An 18,894-nucleotide genomic window follows, 5' to 3' on the forward strand; every position below is an offset into this window, starting at 1 on the left:
ATAAACAGACATATGTGAGGAAATGCTAATTTACAGTGAGCCAAATAAATGTTCACTATCAAACGACACTTCCAGTTTACCAACTCCAGTTTCCCCACAGGCGGTGAAAGGGTCGAGAGGCCAAGTAGTAGCGAGGGGTGCTGGATTCCAGTGGTGGCTGGTGACATATGAAAGTGGTGAGGCATAAATGTTCACGATGAGTGGCTTGTGGCAAGACCAATCGTCATAAGCGGGGCTGCGGGGTGGGGGAGGGCAGTCGGATACCAGATTCAGGGCAAGTCACGCTATATAAAACTCTGTACAATAAAAATAGACTACGTAGTGTTGCCAGCAGCAGAAGATCCGAGCCCACTGCGGGGTCTATTTCAAGTTTGGTGGTGCAAAAGTCGGTTTAATAATAGTGGCCACGCCCCCTCCCACAGTGTCCTGTCGCCGGATCACATTTAATGAACAATATCCATCAGGAAAAGCCTCTGGAAAATACTGTGGGATGATATAACCCTGTGTGGTATTGGCACCCATTAACACTGGTATTCAATTATTACGCAATGTCCATTTTAGATGCTCCAAGGGGGAGGAACCATCCACTCCAAGTTTATGACCCCTAGGGATCTACCTAATACTTAAATACAAGCCCAAGCACACAACATTTGTCATTAGTTAAATCAAGAATAGTTGAAAAGTTTAAGAGGGTTTCTTGTGTTTTCATTTTCTTTAGTTGCTCCGGCCAAAGCTCCTGAAATATTAAAGAATTACACAAACACAAGTACTATAAAAAAAATGTTTAATAAGAATCAGGAACACCATAAATAAACCGACAGGAACTGCATGATGTAACAAAAGATTCTCATAAATATGGATCACATTTAAAAACAAACCCAACATTGTTATAAATAACTCATGTTTTACACGCCATAAATCACTAAAAACGGTCTGCAACAGAGCAACAACTTTTGAAAGACAAGGGAGGGAGGAAAAAAATACAGCCTGAGAACTACTTGACCAACTGAAACGAAGTATAGAACATGTACATTTCTTGTACCCTGGGAGCCCCTCCCTTCCAGACACTGTTGTGCAGTAAAGGAACAGGGCAACAGATGAGTGCCCAAAGAAGGTGGGTACACTGGCATAGGTGGGTAAAACAGATTAGGTTAACCAGATGTGCAATATGGTCTGTTCATGCCATTCATTAACCAGTAGATGGTGCAGAACCCAACTGGACCATGGAGCTGAAGGAATGGCAGTGCAACTAGAGGCCGCGGGTACGGCAGTATAGATGCATGTGCGATACAGGACGGAACACGGGTGCTTGGTACCCTTATGATTGGGCAAGCAGCAACTGCAACTATTGCTTGCAAGCTGCATTCCCTGCCAAACCAAAAAAACATCCAAATAAATTAAATGACAACTCTAGTTTGAATGCATCCACTGCTTCCTGGCTCATTGTGGCACATTCATGGGTGGTGGGTGCAAAAATGCGCATACACCTGTAAACCCTTCCTCCTCACCGCACAGTCTGCCAGGTGTGCGGAGAGCCTGTCCAGCTCACCAGCTGCAAGGAATGGAGGAACATTAAGACACGTTAAACTTCTCCAACATTGGCCCTCCCATAAATGCTCGGGCTGCTTCGAGGGATACCCTCTTACTTCGGCATTCACTGCAGCAGGCACCTATGGGATGAGCCAACAGAGGACCCTATAGGTAGAATGTTGACAACTTCTCTCCACTGCTACTTCCCTACTACCAGATTCTAGAACCCCTGCTCTAAGGGGGACAGCTCTTCCCAAAACGTTACACCCTTCAAGACAGTACAGAGGTTCCGGCAGAAGACGGCAGCTTCCCGCCAATTTGGAATGGAGGCCTCTCTTTAAGTCTAATTCGAACTACACAGTCCCGTCCTGCTGTCTACTGCAACAGCTCCCTCTGTACCCCCCCCCTCCCACAACTCAGGCAAGTAGAGACAATCTCCAACTGAAGGTTTCTCCCTGAGATTTTGCTTCATAAAAAAATAAATTAAAAAAATTCAGCAGCAATGTGCTTCTGGAGATTGCTTTCACACTCACCATAAAAAGAACATAAAAATTAAAAATAAAGTATGCAGCTTTACATGACAGCAGCATAATTATTGGCACACACCGGGCCAATGTGGGTGAACAGAACATTTGTGCTTCTTCATGGTCCTTTGCTTTTTGGGAGAGGACCATCTCAGCATTGTACCAACGTACAGGCACAGTGTCTTCAAGCCATTTTCAGGCCTTGAGGCAGATTGGTGCAAGTTTGTGCCCCTCGTAATGTTCAACGGGCCTTCTTTATCCCTGCGGCAGGAAAGCCCACCTCTCCGAAATGTGTTGCCTGGTCATTGGCATGGTTCTACTTAGTAGACGCCAGTTCAACTAAACAATCCATCCACTCTGAAACAAATGAGGTCATACAGAACTTTTGATATGAAGGAACTTCTTGCCAGAACAGTCATGGTGACCGTGGCACCTTCAGCTCTCGGATGCCCCTGACAGAGCTGCTCAACAGGGCTTGCCCACAGTCCATCTTGCGCGGATTCCCGCTGCTGTGTTGTCTACACCATAGAGACGATCTGTAGGCCGCGCTGTGGCTCTTGCGTGGCTCGCACCACTGTGGAAACCGGCATTTGTCCCCTACACTGAAGTGGTTCACCACCACGTGGAGTCTTACGTGGCTTCCCACAATCCCTAGATGTCAGCAGGCGACCCCGTGCCATGATCGGTCCACACGGCGCCCTTTGGACGCCCAATCCTTATAGCTCTTTACGGCTGCTGGTAAGTCTGATGTCCCAGTGTTACAGGCTCTCCTGGCTGTTGGCCTCTTTGGAGAGGTTCAGCTCTGCCAGCGACTTTCCGGTGAGCCACGGGTGAGACAGGATCTGCTCCACAGACGGTCTCTCAGACGGGCGTTTCGACAGGCACCATTCCACGAGATGCTGGCATTCTGTCAAGCAACAAAGAAGACACAGGTTAGTAAGAGTGATTTTCACCAATTCTGCACACTAGTGGCGAGTTGGGTCAACTGTGCAAGAACGCAAGTGTAGACTATACAGGGCAGATCACGCGATTCTAATGGACCCGGGGGAACCAGGCACAAAGTAGGACATCTTGACCCTTACCCTCCAGGACTACCCAAACTAATGGCTACTCCAAGAACACACAGCGACCGACATGAGACAGCCTGCCTTACTCAAATGATGTACTGCAGTCTAGGCCACATGCATTTGACCCACACGCTGGCCGGTAGTACTATTTTATGGTGGCCATTGCAAGGATGCATTAGTCGAAAATAGCATCCTGACCAAATAGCAGTCAAGTGGGCAGTTCACAGGCCTCTCTGTAGGAATACCAGCACTGCACCTCACACGCTACAGCACCCCTACATTCCTGCATAACAGATCTCCCTGGCACAGTGAGCTCACCTCGCGTCAGCCGGCATCTGTACTGGATCTGCCCCTGTAGAATCTCATCGTCGTGCTCGAAGGGGATGTCCCCACAGACCATATCATAGAGTAAGACGCCGAGAGACCAGACCGTGGCCGAGCGCCCGTGGTATCTGTGGAAGCGAATCCACTCCGGTGGGCTGTACACGCGGGTGCCTGTGGAGGAAGAGGGTAAAATGATTAATATTCTTCCAAATCAACCACTGCAATATTATGCAATGCATCCATGCCAAATTACGCCGAATCACTGCCCCCACCCCCCCTTAATCAAAACAAGGACATGGCGCTAAAGTTATCTGCACAAGAGAACACATTTCCTCAAGTAGGACACCGGGATTAGAACCCATGCTCCTAAAATATAGTTTGACGGTTAAATTGGGGGCTTCTTTCCTAGTGCACACAGCAGAGCTGTTCTACTCCATCGCAGTACCCACACAAAGATGAGCTACTTTCCGACGTGAAATGTAACAACCGGTACAGCACAAGGCAGAATGGGCTACGAGAACATTCTAATCACCACGGGTAGAATGTTCAATTTAAAAAAAAGGGAGAAATAGAAGAATCATTGGAATTAGAAGCAGAAGGCTTATTTATACGGGCCATTAGAAGCCCTGGGCCACTTCATGGTCTTCAATGGAGCTCCAGACATTCCATTGTAATATATCGCTATACCGGCTATTAACCCCTTCCATGCTGATGACGGCCGGGAGCTGTCATGGCACAAAGTGTTCGTGTGCTGATAACTGCTCCCGGCTGTCATGACCGCACCCGCAATCAGATTTGCGGCCGCGGCCAAGGGGTTAAAGGCCCGAGCCAGCTGTGAAGTGCTATAAGGCTATTAGAACATTCTGCCACAATAACAAATAAAACAAAGGCTTTAGGGAGGAGCGTGAGGGGATTGAAATCCACAAACTGATGCAACTTGCTCCGCCTATTATTGTAGCGCCCAGCTTACATTTACAGTATTCCTACTACACACACTTCAAAACTCAATTGCTTCTAGGCGCTGGAACAAATGGGTAAGACGCTCTCTAAAGCCCTTATCCTCCCACTGTGCGAGATGGGGGGTGTGGGGTGGCCAGTTAGACAGGACAGGCCGCCAGACTCACCATCGAAGTCCGTGTAGACTGTGTCCCGGAGCAGCGCCCCCGAGCCGAAGTCGATGAGCTTGAGCTCGGCCGTCCGCAGGTCCACCAGGATGTTCTCGTCCTTGATGTCGCGGTGCACCACCCCGCAGGCGTGGCAGTGGCGGACGGCGTCCACCACCTGGCGGAAGAACTTGGCGGCCAGGTCCTCGGAGAGCGGGCCCCGCTCCGTGATGAAGTCGAAGAGGTCCTGCACGGACTCGGGCCGCTCCAGGACCAGGATGTAGCTGTCCGAGCGCTCGTACCAGTCCAGGAGGCGGATGATGCCCCGGCAGCCGGAGGACACCTTCTTCAGGAGTAGGATCTCCAGGGGGACCGCCACCCCGTTCTGTGAAGGAAAAGAGGTAGCCGGTCAGCATTCAATTCCACACATTTACCATCAACTCTACTAAGGCAAGAGTTTGCATTCCACTCCACACATTTACAGTCAGCCGGTCAGCATTCCATCCAACACTTTTACCATCAACTCTACTAAGGCAGCCAGTCAGCATTTCATTCCACACATTTACCGTCAACTGGTCAGCATTCCATTTCATTCCACACATTTACAGCCAGCAGGTCAGCATTCCATTCCACACATTTACCGTCAACCCTACTGAAGGGAAACTGTCTTTCCATTCCACCCCTATACCTTTAACCCTACAAAGGCAAGCAGTCCGCATTCACATCCACACATTTACCGTCAAGCATACTAAGGCAACCGGTCAGCATTGCATTCCACCCATTTACCTTCAACCCCACTACGGAAAGCTGTCAGCATTCCATTCCACCCCTTTACAGTCTACCCTACTAGCCAAGACGCACGCCCCCAAGCGGTCTCCCGCACACTTACCAGCTGTTTGTACTCCCCGATGCGATCCTTGGCCACGTGCTTAATCGCCACCTAGAAAAGACCAAAAATACACTTAGCCGGGAGAATTCATCTCAGATCTAATACATTTATAAAAATTTAAAAAACTTTGATCTAGTGGACAGTTATGTATTTAGTGAATACAAAGTGCACTCCCATTATGCAATGTTCTGTTTGTGAAAAGGTTTACTAAGGACTTTAGGAAATGAGTGAAGGCATTTGGTGACTACGGCAGGTTATCCATCGCACACGAGTTCCTGGTCTTGGAAGGATAGCAAACTGAAAGATGTATTTAATCTCCAGTGACCAACTTTTGAGAAAGGGGAGAGCGCCAAGAAGTTAGCGGTCTGAGAAGTTTACGTGTGCGCAATTATACAAACGTGCCATTTGGTGCTGGATTTCAGTGTGAAATGCACTCTTTGGACACGAGGGTGCACTTGCACACAAAAATAAAATCACCGTAAACAGCGGTTCATGGCAAGTTTCCACTGTGACCTACGAGCAATTGTGAAAGGCAACGGCGCAGTTGCAAGAATTGCACACAACAAAAGCAATGAAAAACGAGTCTACAGTTGACAATTCGCATTAGATCGGCTGCCATGTTAGATCACCAATTACTTCCTCCTTGGGGCACAGAATGTAGTTGCTCTCCAAAAGGATTGTAAATATCGTTTATGCTCCATTCGAGAAAGCACTGACGCAGAGTCTAACTAATGCTATGGCTGCGTTTCAATTAACTCGGGCAACTGAAATGTTTGGAATTAGAGAGGAAGGGGCCCGGGGCTCCTGGCATAGGCTGACCCAAGTCACCGATACAGGCCCCCACTCACCGGTAAGTCATCGCTGAGCCGGACCCCCGAGTAGACGGTCCCGAAGCCCCCGCTTCCGATGACGGCGCCCACCTTGTAGCACTTCTCGAAGGGTTCCTTCACTGCAAGAGAAACAGCAAAAAAGGTCAAAACTATTCAGTGCATAAACACATCCTGAAACGGGTCATAAATTATTAAACAAATTCCGTCGTCAAACGCGCTGCCTAATGATAGTGCAGTTACATGCTAGCATTTGTACTAGATAAGAACATGTACAAAATAGGCAGGGGGGGTCTTATTTGCCTGCGGTCACAGTGGGATTAAGCAGAGACGCTAGGATTAGATTTCTGGATTCAGGCGCTTTGGCGTTAAGACAACACGGGCAACCCCCCTAAACTGGGTGCACCGCTCCATACACACACCTCCCCGCGTGGGCACCATCCGTCCTCCCTGGTGGTCTCAGCCTGGAGGAAGGATGCCACCCAGGCCAAGAGTGGGCGGAGCGCAGCCATCCAGCGCCCCCTCGTGGACACCGTGCGCTGGTGCTGAGCTGCAGTATCGCCTGAGACCACCCTCCCCATGCCGCCCCAGCGTGCAAGCCTCCTTGCTAGCGAGGAGCACCCTCCCCTTTTTTCATTTAATGCGATTTTATATAGCGCGAACTTGACCCGAAGGTGTCAGAGCGCTTTACAAAAGAACCCGTTGCGATACATAAAGATTTAGGATTACATGAGCTGCATAAAAGAAACAGAACAATTGCAAATGTACAAGTTGTAAGGTCCCTCAAGGAAGAGAAACACGTGGATAAACTCTAAGAATCACATAGGAATGGTAGTGAGTACACGGGTCTACTACATACACTAGTGGTGTGAGCGATCTAATATATATATATACACACACACACACACATATACACACACAGTAGTTTCCCCTTGCAGCAGCCCATGCACCCCTGCAATCACCGGATTGCAGACTAGCGCACTCCGCACAAGAACAATAGCATGCGTGCAGTGAAGCAATGGGATTTAATCGCATCTGCCTCTAAAATCATTAGGGGGGGGGGGGGGGGGCGCTCCAAACTCACCACCCTATTGATGGGACTGGAGATGCACACAATTGCATAAACCATTATATATGTGCACCCCCCCTCAAACGGAATCAAACAGTGCCCAAAAAAGGATGCACCAGTCTGCAGCAGATGACCTCCCAGGAGAGGATGAATGACCCTCGGACAAAACTAACTACCCCCTCGCCTAGAAAAATAAAAATGCATGATCCCCACCCACCCTCGTAGATGCCCCTACAGGGGGGCAGCACCCACTCATCCTCCACCGAGGTACAGCATCCCCCCGATCTAGCAGCATTGCCCCGGCCCTCTCCGTTCCTTACCTGCAGGGCAGGACCCCGGCGGGGGCGGCAGCACGCTGGGCTCCTCCTGGCGGTAGTGGTACTGCACGAGGCAGGGCAGAGCGTGCGGGGCGAGCAGCATGGTGAGTCGGGTCGGCGCGAGCGGAGGAAGCGGTGAGCGCGTGCTGCTGGCGGTGCAAGGTCTCGTGCAACAAACCCACGCGGCTCCAGCCCTCGTGCGCTCACCCGGCTGCTACAAATAATAATGCTACAATTCATTCCCGGGCGCCAGCCAATGGCAGCGCCGCGCCAACTACGAACGGTGGCTACACCACCCCACCTCGGCCAATCAGCGCCGAGCGGGGCGCGGCCTTCGTTTCCCGCGCGGTTCTGCGAGCCCCCTTGCGTGACGTCGACAATGGGAAGCGCGCGCTGCTATTGTGTGGGCCTCTTGGGGGCGGGGGATCCCAGGGTTCAGCCCAGGACTCGGGGCCCGCACCGGCCATCTTGAGCCCCTCCCAGGACGGCCCTGCGCACGTGCACTCATTGCAGCAGTGCGGGGTCTCGGGAATCGTGTCCGGGGGTGCGCGCGTTACCGTGCATGCCTGCATCCTCGAATTGCATCCATCAGATGGACCATTCTGCATTAATGCCTATTTCTGCAGAGCCAAGCACATGAATACTGATCATTAAAGTGCTTTGCAGTGGTAACTCCACTTTCTCGCAAAAGCACTTCGTGTAGTGCACAGGTCTGTGCAATCTGCAGTTCAATGCACCCAGAAATGTGCATTTCAGACAAAAAAAATTAAAACACAATTCAGATTTTTGTGTATTTCGAAGGGACACTGGGTTGCAATTCAAAAACTAACTTGCACTTTCCCTAAAATCCCCAGTTCCATTTTCAGGGCTCAGTGAAAGAAAAAAAAAAAAAGAAAAGAAGGGTAGGGACACGTTTCGCTGGAGTTTCTCTTAAACTTCTAAGTGCATGTTACATAAAAGTGTCCTCAAGGCTAAAACTGTCTATTTAGAATTGTAAAGAAAATAACTGATCCAAAAAATGCCAATGTGTTTCACAAGAAGCAGATGGGTAATTAGGCCTAAAAGATCATACCGGCATTTTGCCCATCATTCGAAGGTAAATAGAATGACTGCAATGACCCTACTCATTAGCACCAAAGGCCTATCGTTTTCACTTAAACTTGAGGGCTCCTGTTTGCATGTAAATGCCCACTATTTGCATTTAATCGCCCTTCGTTTAAAAGTGAAACAGTGGCAATTCATGGGAAGTTGAACCCAACGCCCTCCACTGGTCAGGTGGTAACTCACTCAAGGCTCCCGCCCCCAGGCCTCACCCGTGACAAGCATCACACCTTGAACCTATACTGTAAAGAATTAGATTACTGCACGCTGGGATTTTCACGACGGAGATGACATGAATCCAGGCCACGCCCACTCCATTTTATAGTGCTGCATTCCTAATCACCAATCACATTGTCTCACCCCCTCAGAATGGCTCAGCTTGAGGGTCACTCTTAACTGAGTCTGGTCTTAATTGCTTCCTTGATTTGGGCGCGAGAGGGGAGGGCTCTTGGGGGTGTTGCATTCGTTTTCCAGTAAATCCCTAACGTTTTTCCAAATCCCTTTCACACATGCATTTCCCGACGCCTTTAATCAGCGCCCACTGTTTGTTCAGCCTCCCTGCGCTATGCAGTGTGAAGGCACCAGTTGCTGTGTTTCAACCCCCCACCCCAGTCCAGTTTGGTTTTAAATTGCCTCCTCTCCACAGTCGTGTGTGACAAACATACGACCAGACATACAATTGGCACGCACACATTAAATACATGTAAACTAAAAAAATTGGTTTTCAGTGCTGTGCCACAGAAAGGGGCCAGGTGGAAATATATCCAGCTCATACTTATAAACGTTTGTAAAGTTTCGTTTTCTAATGTGGATCACCATGAAAAACGGCAAAAGTGCAATTTTGGGGACCAGAAGCCCCGAAAAAAAAAAGTTAAAAAAAAGGGTAGTTCTCATTTGACCTTTAGAAATGTTCCCACCCTCCCTTGCAATACAGCCTCCGCTGCACCCGCATTTGTGTCCACTGCCCCCCTGCTAGTATGCTGTGTCTGCCACAATCTCCCCATCATCTGTCCTGGGGAGGGGGCCCGTGTTTACTCGTCACTATCTGCCCCGGGCTGGCTGCGGGCCACTGATGGGACCGGTCAGCAGCAGCCCCGGGCCAGCACATACCAGAGCTGGGCGGCTGCTGTCCGTGCAGTCTGAGGGGAGAGGCCACAACAAGCTGGAGAAGGCATTTAAGCAGAAATGAGCAAAATAATGCCGTGGGCATGGCGAGTTGTTTTTATACAGTGCTTGAAGGCCCACTGCAATGCCAAGCGCTAAATCACCGGACGGTACTTTTTGAAAATATAATGATGTATATCTGTTGCAGGCCGAGTGGGCACTTTTTAAAAGAACACCCCGCAAGAGTGGATGGAGTTTTAATAATGAATTGCGCGCTAGCCGGCAACTATTGCCGTTCAATGTGAAAGGACCTGTGCGATCCCATCTTCAAAGAGAGGTATCGACCCCACACCCTCCTGCAAACCTCCCCCAGGCGCCCCACAAAGCCGGACCCCAAACCTCCCAGGCCCATATGCCGCATTCCGCAGGATCTGTGAAAACAAACCGCAAGAAGCGACAGCTGACGTGTGCAAATAAAACACGACTGGCGCCCCCATGGGATGCCCATGTGAGCACTTCGCACATGCCCCGTGGGACTCGGACGAATCACACAGGACCTGGTGGGTTGAATTTCAACCTGTGGGTTACACCATCGAGCAGAGCAGGTTTTGGTTCAAAAATGTGTTTTTACAGAAAAAAAAGTGTGTCAGGTTGAAGTTGTGAAACACTCGCCAGAGCAGCGAGTTTGTGTTCCCTGAGGTGTGAGACTCACAGAGTGAGTGTATTCTCGGAGGTGTGAGACACAAAGAGTGAGTGTATTCTCCGAGGTGTGAGACTCACATTGGTGCCTCGAGGAGTGGGTCTCACACCCCAATAGTGAACCTGTTCTCTGAGGTGTGAAGCTCACACCCAGGGCGAGCCCTGGGTGCCCCCCACCCTCACCCCAAGAGGCTTGCAGCTCCCCAAGGTTCAGGGGGGAGTGAAAGCTGCCTCCTCACTTTGTGAAGAATAGTGAAAAGGCGCTGGAGTGGGTGGACAGCCGTCGCCCTGACCCTCCACGGGGCTAATGGCCGCGGCACTTAAAGCCCTGACAGCAACTATTAGTGACTGATTTACTGGGCGAGTAAAAATACCCCACGGCCTGCCGAGTGTGGCGTAAATCTGCTGACACCCCTTGCTCTGGTTACACGGCCGAGGAGGGGGCCTGACCCCTGACACCCTTTAATGACCCCAGGAGGGGCGAGGGAGACACAATTTGGGTATCTCGTTTTATTGCTCCCCGGGGCCCTGGCAGCTGTCCTGTCGGCCCCAAAAGGCGATCATTATCGACAGGTTAATCAATACCCAGCAGCTGACGCTACAGCACGCGATGGGGGAGGGGCCGGTCTGGTGCAGAGGAGCAGCCATGGGGCTGAAGTCACAAGCCCGACTGTACTTCATAAAAAAATAAAAATTATATATATATATATATATATATATATATATATATATATATATATATATATATATATATATAAATAAATAATGCAGAAGCCGAAGGCGCGCCTAAGGCAAGCCCGTCTGCGCCCGTCCGCGCCTGGCACGGGCCCAGGGCCAGTCCCCCTGCCCAGTCCACCACTGACACCCGCATTAGTTGGACTAGAGATCAGCTGTTACAGCTAGGAATGGGCTCTTGTTCTAAATCCGATCGTTGCCCCCCTAACAGCTTAGATGGTCACTCTTACAAATGTCCTCTATGCAACTTGGTGCTTCCTCCGTGGTGCGAACGCACCCCACCCCTTCCTCCTGCACCGCCCGGCCGCTGCTTAAAATCAGCACTGATTAACTGTAGATCCCTCCCCCGTCATGCCAACGAGATTTGGTCTATCCTGACCACTTATAGTTGGGACATCTTATTCATTACCGAATCTTGGATTAAAGACACCTCTAACCCGGATATTCATATAGCCACCCCCCCGGACTATCGATTCCTGGGTGTGAATCGCGAGGGCAAAACCGGAGGTGGACTAGCCATTCTGTTCAAATCCCATCTAAATATTACTATTAAAAAAATTACCAATATCGGACTGATCGAAGCTCTGTATTTTACTATCGCTGACTCAGCGGCAGTCTTTCTAACAGGTATCTTAGTATATAATCCCCCTAAAGCAGCTCCCTCCTCCTTATCTCAATTGGTGCACATTATCACTGACTTGTCTCTTAAGCACCCACACTTTATGGTATTAGGAGATTTTAACCTTCATGTGGATGACCCCACCTGTACCCAAGCCACGCGCCTTCTTGACTCTCTTCAGAACCTGAGCCTGATACAACTAATTCATGGCCCCACGCACGTGGCGGGCCATACATTGGATCTGATATTCTCGAACCTGCCAGTGACCATCATCCACCCTTCCCTTCCCCTCACCTGGTCCGATCACTACCTACTTGCGTTTGACATCTCTCTTCCTCAGGCAGCTACCTCGGTAGCACTTGGATCAGACCTCAGAAGAAAATGGCATAAGATCACCTGTACTGCTCTAGAATCGATATTTAGCTGCCCTTTAGAGTCCGAACTGGAAAATGTTGATGACTGTGTCACCAAGTTTAATATGACCTTATCGGCTGCAATTGATGAAACTGCCCCGCTTCTACCTGTGTCATCGGCAAGATCCCGCCCCTCTGCTCCCTGGTTCACAGCCTCGCTACGTAAAGAAAAAAGCCTCTGCAAACAATTAGAACGTAGATGGAGACGATCTTATGATACTGAGGCAAAAACTATCTATAAAACTGCCCTTAAGAAATTTACTATACTAAAAAAACTGGCCATGAAAGAGTTTTTTGCCTCACAAATTAAAGATGCAGACAATTCTGCTAAGATGCTGTTTAAAATCGTAAAAGATTTTGTAAACCCCCCAGCTATGACATCTAACAACCCAGCCAACCAGTCTCTTTGCAATGGACTATCGGATTTCTTTGAAGATAAAATTGAAAAAATTGCATCCTCCTTCCCCTCAGATGTAGCTCCTGACCCTCATCTTCCTTCGGTTTCTAACATCTATGACTCCGCTCCCTCACTATTAGCATTCAAGGATATCACCCCTGACTTTGCACTGAAATTATTTTTACAGTGCAAATCGGGCTCCCCCTTGGACCCGGCCCCCCCTAAGATCATGAGTAAACTTGCGAACTTACTGTTAGAGCCCCTTACGTCCATCTGGAACGCCTCTTTACAACGAGGCCAATTCCCCTCTGCATGGAAGGAAGCACTGTTGGTGCCTATTCTAAAGAAATCTGACGCTGACCCCACACAATTCAGTAATTATAGGCCCATTTCCCTCCTTCCGAAACCCGCAAAGGTCTTGGAGAAGGCCGTCCAATTACAACTGGCAGAATACTTAGAAACTAACTCTCTTCTTCATGACTCCCAGTCCGGTTTCCGTGCTGGTTTCAGTACGGAGACCGCCTTGCTAGAGGTGTCGGAGACTGTGCGAGAGTGTGTGGATAAGGGCGAGGAGGCCATGTTGGTCCTCCTCGACTTATCCGCCGCTTTCGATACGGTGTCCCACAAAATTCTTCTAGACCGACTGGAGCATATTGGACTGGGCGGCTCCGCTCTGGCGTGGATCAGGTCCTTTCTCCAAGGACGAATGCAGAGGGTTCTGCTCAGACCGTTTAAATCTGGAGGCAAACCTCTTGTACGTGGAGTACCACAGGGCTCTGCGTTGAGTCCTCTGTTTTTTAATGTCTATCTGGCCCCGTTAGCGAAGGTGGTGGAGGCATGTGGAGTCAGAGTGGTCTCTTATGCTGATGATACTCAGCTGATATTTTCTTTTAGAGACCACTCTGACTCCAGCCTTTCCAGTTTCCGCCATTGTCTTGGCGAAATCTGCTCTTGGATGTCCTCAAACCACCTTCGACTTAACACAGACAAGACTGAGGTCTTGTTTTTTAATCAAAAAATGATCATCCCACCTTCATTATGGTGGCCTACGGTACTCAACCCTCCCCCTACCCCGGTCCACTCTGCCCGCAATCTAGGGTTTATATTTGATGACACCCTCTCTTGTGGCCCTCAAATTAATAAAGTTACTGCGGCCTGCCATGGTAAGCTAAAAATGATGAGAAAGATCTTTCCATTTCTGCCCAAGGAGGCACGCAGAACAGTAACTCAGGCATTAATCACTTCCCATCTGGATTATGCCAACAGCTTATATGCTGGGGCTCCTCTATATCAAGTTGAACGCCTACAGGTAATTCAAAATGCTGCTGCAAGACTGATTGGCAATATTCCTTACAGACACCCCATATCAGCGTTTCGCAAAGAACTCCATTGGCTTCCCATAGCCAACCGCATTAAATTCAAAACGCTCACTCTTGCTTTTCGAGCCCTAAACGGTACTGGCCCGGTTTATTTAAAAAAGAGATTGAGATTGTCCCACTCAATCTGAGACCTCCGCTCTAACAACCTTCGTCTTATGCAGGTGCCAAGATTCCGCCGCACAAGAACTGGAGGTCGAGCCTTTGCTGTTCTGGCAGCCAAACATTGGAACAGCCTACCGATCGATCTCAGATTTGCCCCATCCGAAGCTCTGTTTCGCAGTCGCCTGAAAACCTGGTTATTCGCATCTATCTAGATGGCTCTTTCCTTTCCTGCTGACAGACCTAGCGCCGGGACACCCCCATTGGGGGTAGCCGCGCGCTCTACAAAATTCGTAAATAATAATAATAATAAACAACGTCTTATCGCTGCAGCAAACTGTCTACTGCGAAGTCATGCCATGGTGAGACCTGGGGTATAATTCACTGGGTAACAACAATATTAAATAGCGCAATAAAGCCACCAGACTGGCAGCAAGCGCTATAATATCACAGCAAAATAACGTAATTAGTATTGTTATAAATTACTATGAATTACCTCCGAAGTGTAAAAATAAAAAACCGTGTTCAGATGGTGCCACCGGGTGGCGCTGCAGGCCACGGGTCACTGCTCGTTTGCTCAACCCGTGTGATGGGAACCGCGCCTTTTAGGGGCCCAAAGACGGGATCTAAGTGCACAAGACACCAGTGAGGCCCTTATTCAAATGTGCGCAAGAAACTGTTCTTTCAGCGCCTTAAGTGAAGTGCAAGGGTTTCGAGACACTATATACAAATGTTCGTGCTACCTGCCTACATGTCCAGGTGCCACTGCCAACAACCGTAACAAAACGAAGTGTTCCGACGTAGTCCTTACTGTCCTCTGGCTGTGAACACCGGACATATTACTAAAGGCCGTTTTTTGATCGACCTCGGAAGGATGAAAGGCTGAGTCGAATCCGTGGAATTCGCAACCCCGACGTCTGCATCAAGGGTGGCAACCCACCGAGCGGCCTTTTCCGAGTGCACTGGTGCCTGTTCAGTGCCTCGCCCACCGGAGATGCGCGAGGCACGGATGCGCCCCCAAGGACTACTTTAGCACATGTTGCTACCTGCAGCCGGAAGCCCACACAAGACACTCGGGTGGTAGTGTCACGCGTGGGGGTGTTATTTAATCATAGATGGTCCCAGGAGGCACCGCGGTGTCAGATGCACACTTTCCATCCACTGCAAAAACAAACACTTAGCGCCCCCCCCCTCCAAGCTACAAAGTCGTGATTCCTGTGCGATGAGTCACCCTGGCTGTGAAATCCTCCCAAACCAGCCTCTCGCCCAAGAATGCTCCACATTCCTCTCGGAGGGCCGGGGCGCAGCAGCTGGGGCGCGGCCCGCTAGCCGCGAGCCATCTGTGGGCCACGGGCCCCTCGGTCCAGCCTCATCGGCCCCTGACACGACTCCCCTTAAAGTGCAGGGTGGACGACTGCCCCCACGTCCTGACTGCGAGTCCAGAAGCTGGCTGTGGGAGCCCCGTGGCAGAGACTAGTTTCAGCAGGGCCGGCTCCACCTTTCATCTTCTTGAACATGATCAAAATTAACTCCAATGAGTTGGGTAATTACAGCAAAAACACAGCCCTCGTTGCATCAGTCTCAGAACAGTGAAACACTGAATAGGCCATGCTTGCATTCCACAGTTTGGACTTAGTTCTCACAGATGCATATACCTCTGGAATTTCAATTTCCCTGTCTCCCCAAAAGCGCGCAGACTCAGAAGGGGTCCAGGCCAAGCTGCTCCATGCCAGCGCACCCTATTTATGACAGACGCGAGGCATGCTGGGATAGTGTGCTGTCAAGTGTCCGTGGTGCCTTCACCCACTCCTGGCTTGACATCTAACAGCACTATTTATGCTGGGACTTTCAGCCCTTCGTACAATGTTAAAAATGAACCCCAAGTCCCATAATGCAACGTGTCACCGGCTGAGAAACCAGGACTGCAGACCTTTTGCAAACTCATCTGTCGCGCGTTTCCCAGTTGCATCACGCCAGCACTCTGCACCCACTCTCGCTGGGCCCTCTTCTCTGCCCTGCACCCCTGCCCCCCACCACCCCTGCAAGCAGGTCAGCGCTTTACATGTCACAGAGATACACATGACCGGCCCCTTGACAGTTATGCGGCAAAGCACCCTTGAATGCCCTAGCTGTATATATTGGTTGTTTCATAACCAGTCATTTTTAGCCAAAGCAATAATACCAAACATGCCGGGTTTTTTTGGGGGGGGGGGGGGGGGGGGGGGGTGGGGGGGCTCTGTTGCCTTTCAAACTTCCACTGCATGCTTTAAACTGTACTGCAAGTCACTTTCGAAGCGTGCATCCTTGTCCTGCAAAGCTGGGCGCAGAGAGGCCGTTCTGGACAACCGCTGAAGGTGCACATTAAACATTTACACATATACAATTACATCAATAAATACACATTTGTGGCATGCGCGTGCAGCCTGCTTTGGGGGCACCGACTGTCGCAGGGGTCCGAGTGCAGGATGCAAGGGGGAGATTAGGATCCCTGCTGGGAAAGGCCCCCCCACCTCTACCCCTCCCCACGAAACCGAGGTCGATAAAGGGAGTGCCAATACAGGCTACTGATATTTTAATAGCGCTACAAATTGGGAAAGCTGTGACCGCAGGCGCTATGTGATAAAATCAAGCAACACTTACCGACTGGCAGCTCCTCCTTGGATAAGACGGAGTTGATGATGTAGTTGTGAAGTTTGTGTTGGTAGATGACCTGCACGGTGGACATGGTGATGGGTTTCCAGCTCAAGTAATCCCTGGGTAATGTGGGCGCTATGGTGTGGGCGCTGTACAGTCCGGCTCCAGCGTCCCCTTGCTGCCTCTCTCAATGCTGCCTGCTCTGACACTGACTGCTGCTTCAAGGACTCCGCGTCTCCTGCTGCTAGGAGGCTCCGCCTCGGCCAATCACAGCCCTGGGGCCGGGGAAGGGGCGTGGACTGGGTCAATAACAAACCTCTGTTTGTTCCATCCCAGCCCTGCTGGTGCCAGGCTGGTGGGCGACCCCCTCCCTTCTGCTGGTGCCAACCTTTCAAGTGAACCACCCTAAAGAATACAACTTACACTCGCCTTCGCACCCCCCCCCACTACTGATATTTAAATCCCTACAAAATTCCAACTTCAGGAAAAACTCAAGTCTGACGTCAGCTGGCGGAAAGTAGTCCCTGGCAGCAGTTGGTCACCCTGCTGGTCTGCAAAAACTCGCCAAGGCTGTGTGGGCTAATACTGCACTCAGCCCAACGCGCGCCTGCGGTGATGACAGCGCCTGTTGCATATGGGATTCACTTTCTAAGCGCTATATAAATACGTATACATTTATTATTACTCTATTAAACATCAACATATACAGCGTGCCTTTATTTATTTTTAGTGTCCGTTGGTCGTCTGAGTGCCTTAAAAACAATGTATCAAAAACTTAAAACAAACTTGCATTCTTTGCCATAGACCATGTGATTCACATCTCGTCTCCAGAACTTTCCATCCAGTTCCATTTGTAAGAAAGAAAAAGAAAAAACCTTAGCATCGGTGCAGTACCAGAATATCCAGTCTGAAATACCGTGCTGCGAAAATAGGTGAAGGAACCTACACATAACGGGGTCACTGGAATTATGCGGCAGAGGAGGCCCAAGTTATGCGGCAGGGTTGGCTAAATTATGAAGCAAGAAAACTCAAATTCCGAAGCGTACCGCTGCACATTTTGTGATGGCATTGCTTTATGATTTTGTAATTTTTATACATATCCGCACTGCCTGGGAGAAGCTTTCACCTCATTAAAAGCACGTTGACATCCAAACACAACAATAAGCGACAGAAAGATGAGCACTCAGCCTTTGCGAAGAGCCTTCCACTTTGTGGCAACATGTGTTGCTGCGTTTTTATTAGGGGTGGGCGGGAATTTGTGTAGTCGCGTTACGCAAAGCTCAGCGAAACGGTAAAATATCTCCGCGAGCATGCAGAGTTCCGCGAACACGCGTAATTGCTTGTTCCGCCCGTTCGTGATGCTTTTTTCCTGTTCGCGAACGCTGTTTGCGTGCTCAGAGGGACGTATCTCACAAACATGCATTTTGAAAGCGCGAACAAGCAAAAAATTCCGCAAAGCAGCGGATCGCAGAATTTTGGGCAACTCCGCGTTCTCTGCAGAACGTGAAATTACCCAAATTCCGCAAGCGGAACGGAATTTACCGCCCAGGCCTAGTTTTTATTAACTTTTGATCCAGTTGAGGAAGCAACGCTTTTTTTGGCAAATCTTCAGATTATGCACTAAAAAACACAGTGACCGCAAAATGGATTCATCGCAGTGCTCCTGGTAGGAATGGCTTTACCATTCTTAACTCCATCTAGATGTACCGTGGCAATACATATCTTTGATGCACGTCGATGTGCGGTTCAGAATAATACATTTATACTTACCTAAAGCTCTTTGCCTTCACGGTGTTTGGCAGCCAGTATTCTGGCTGCAATATTTTGTGGCATAAAATGTTTGTGCGGAATATTCAGACACGCAGGCAGCCCCAGAGACAGCAGCCACAGTCAGAGCGCAGCAGCACAGGGTCAGTTTCTGCTGCTCGCTCCAGTGACATCACGTGACCTCACAACATCCAAGTCCCCATAAGTTCAAAAACCTCTTTTGAACTGTGAAGTCCTTGTTCAATGTTCACAACTCGCACATTGCAAGGTCATGCCCTTCCCCGGAGTAACGTTGAG

The 18,894-nt window shown here is 49.7% G+C and overlaps 1 protein-coding gene across 2 annotated transcripts; it reads right to left on the reverse strand.

Annotated features, from left to right (window-relative positions):
* Positions 1-770: 770 nt before the first annotated feature.
* Positions 771-17,052, reverse strand: LOC147693092 (serine/threonine-protein kinase pim-1-like). Of its 2 annotated transcripts, none has more exons than XM_086939339.1 (6): positions 16,837-17,052; positions 6,286-6,386; positions 5,438-5,488; positions 4,570-4,933; positions 3,440-3,616; positions 771-2,961 (listed from the first exon to the last, which is right to left on the reverse strand). In XM_086939339.1, exons 1-6 carry the CDS (start codon positions 16,919-16,921, stop codon positions 2,813-2,815), a joined length of 927 nt encoding a protein of 308 aa, XP_086795465.1. In that variant the 5' UTR covers positions 16,922-17,052; the 3' UTR covers positions 771-2,812. The 2 variants fall into 2 exon arrangements, with proteins under 2 accessions (XP_086795465.1, XP_086795464.1); XM_086939338.1 differs by lacking the exon at positions 16,837-17,052 and adding an exon at positions 7,654-7,849.
* Between the last annotated feature and the right edge of the window lie 1,842 nt (positions 17,053-18,894).

This window comes from Lissotriton vulgaris, chromosome 9 (genome assembly GCF_964263255.1).
Source record: "Lissotriton vulgaris chromosome 9, aLisVul1.2, whole genome shotgun sequence".
Classification (NCBI taxonomy): Eukaryota; Metazoa; Chordata; class Amphibia; order Caudata; family Salamandridae; genus Lissotriton; species Lissotriton vulgaris.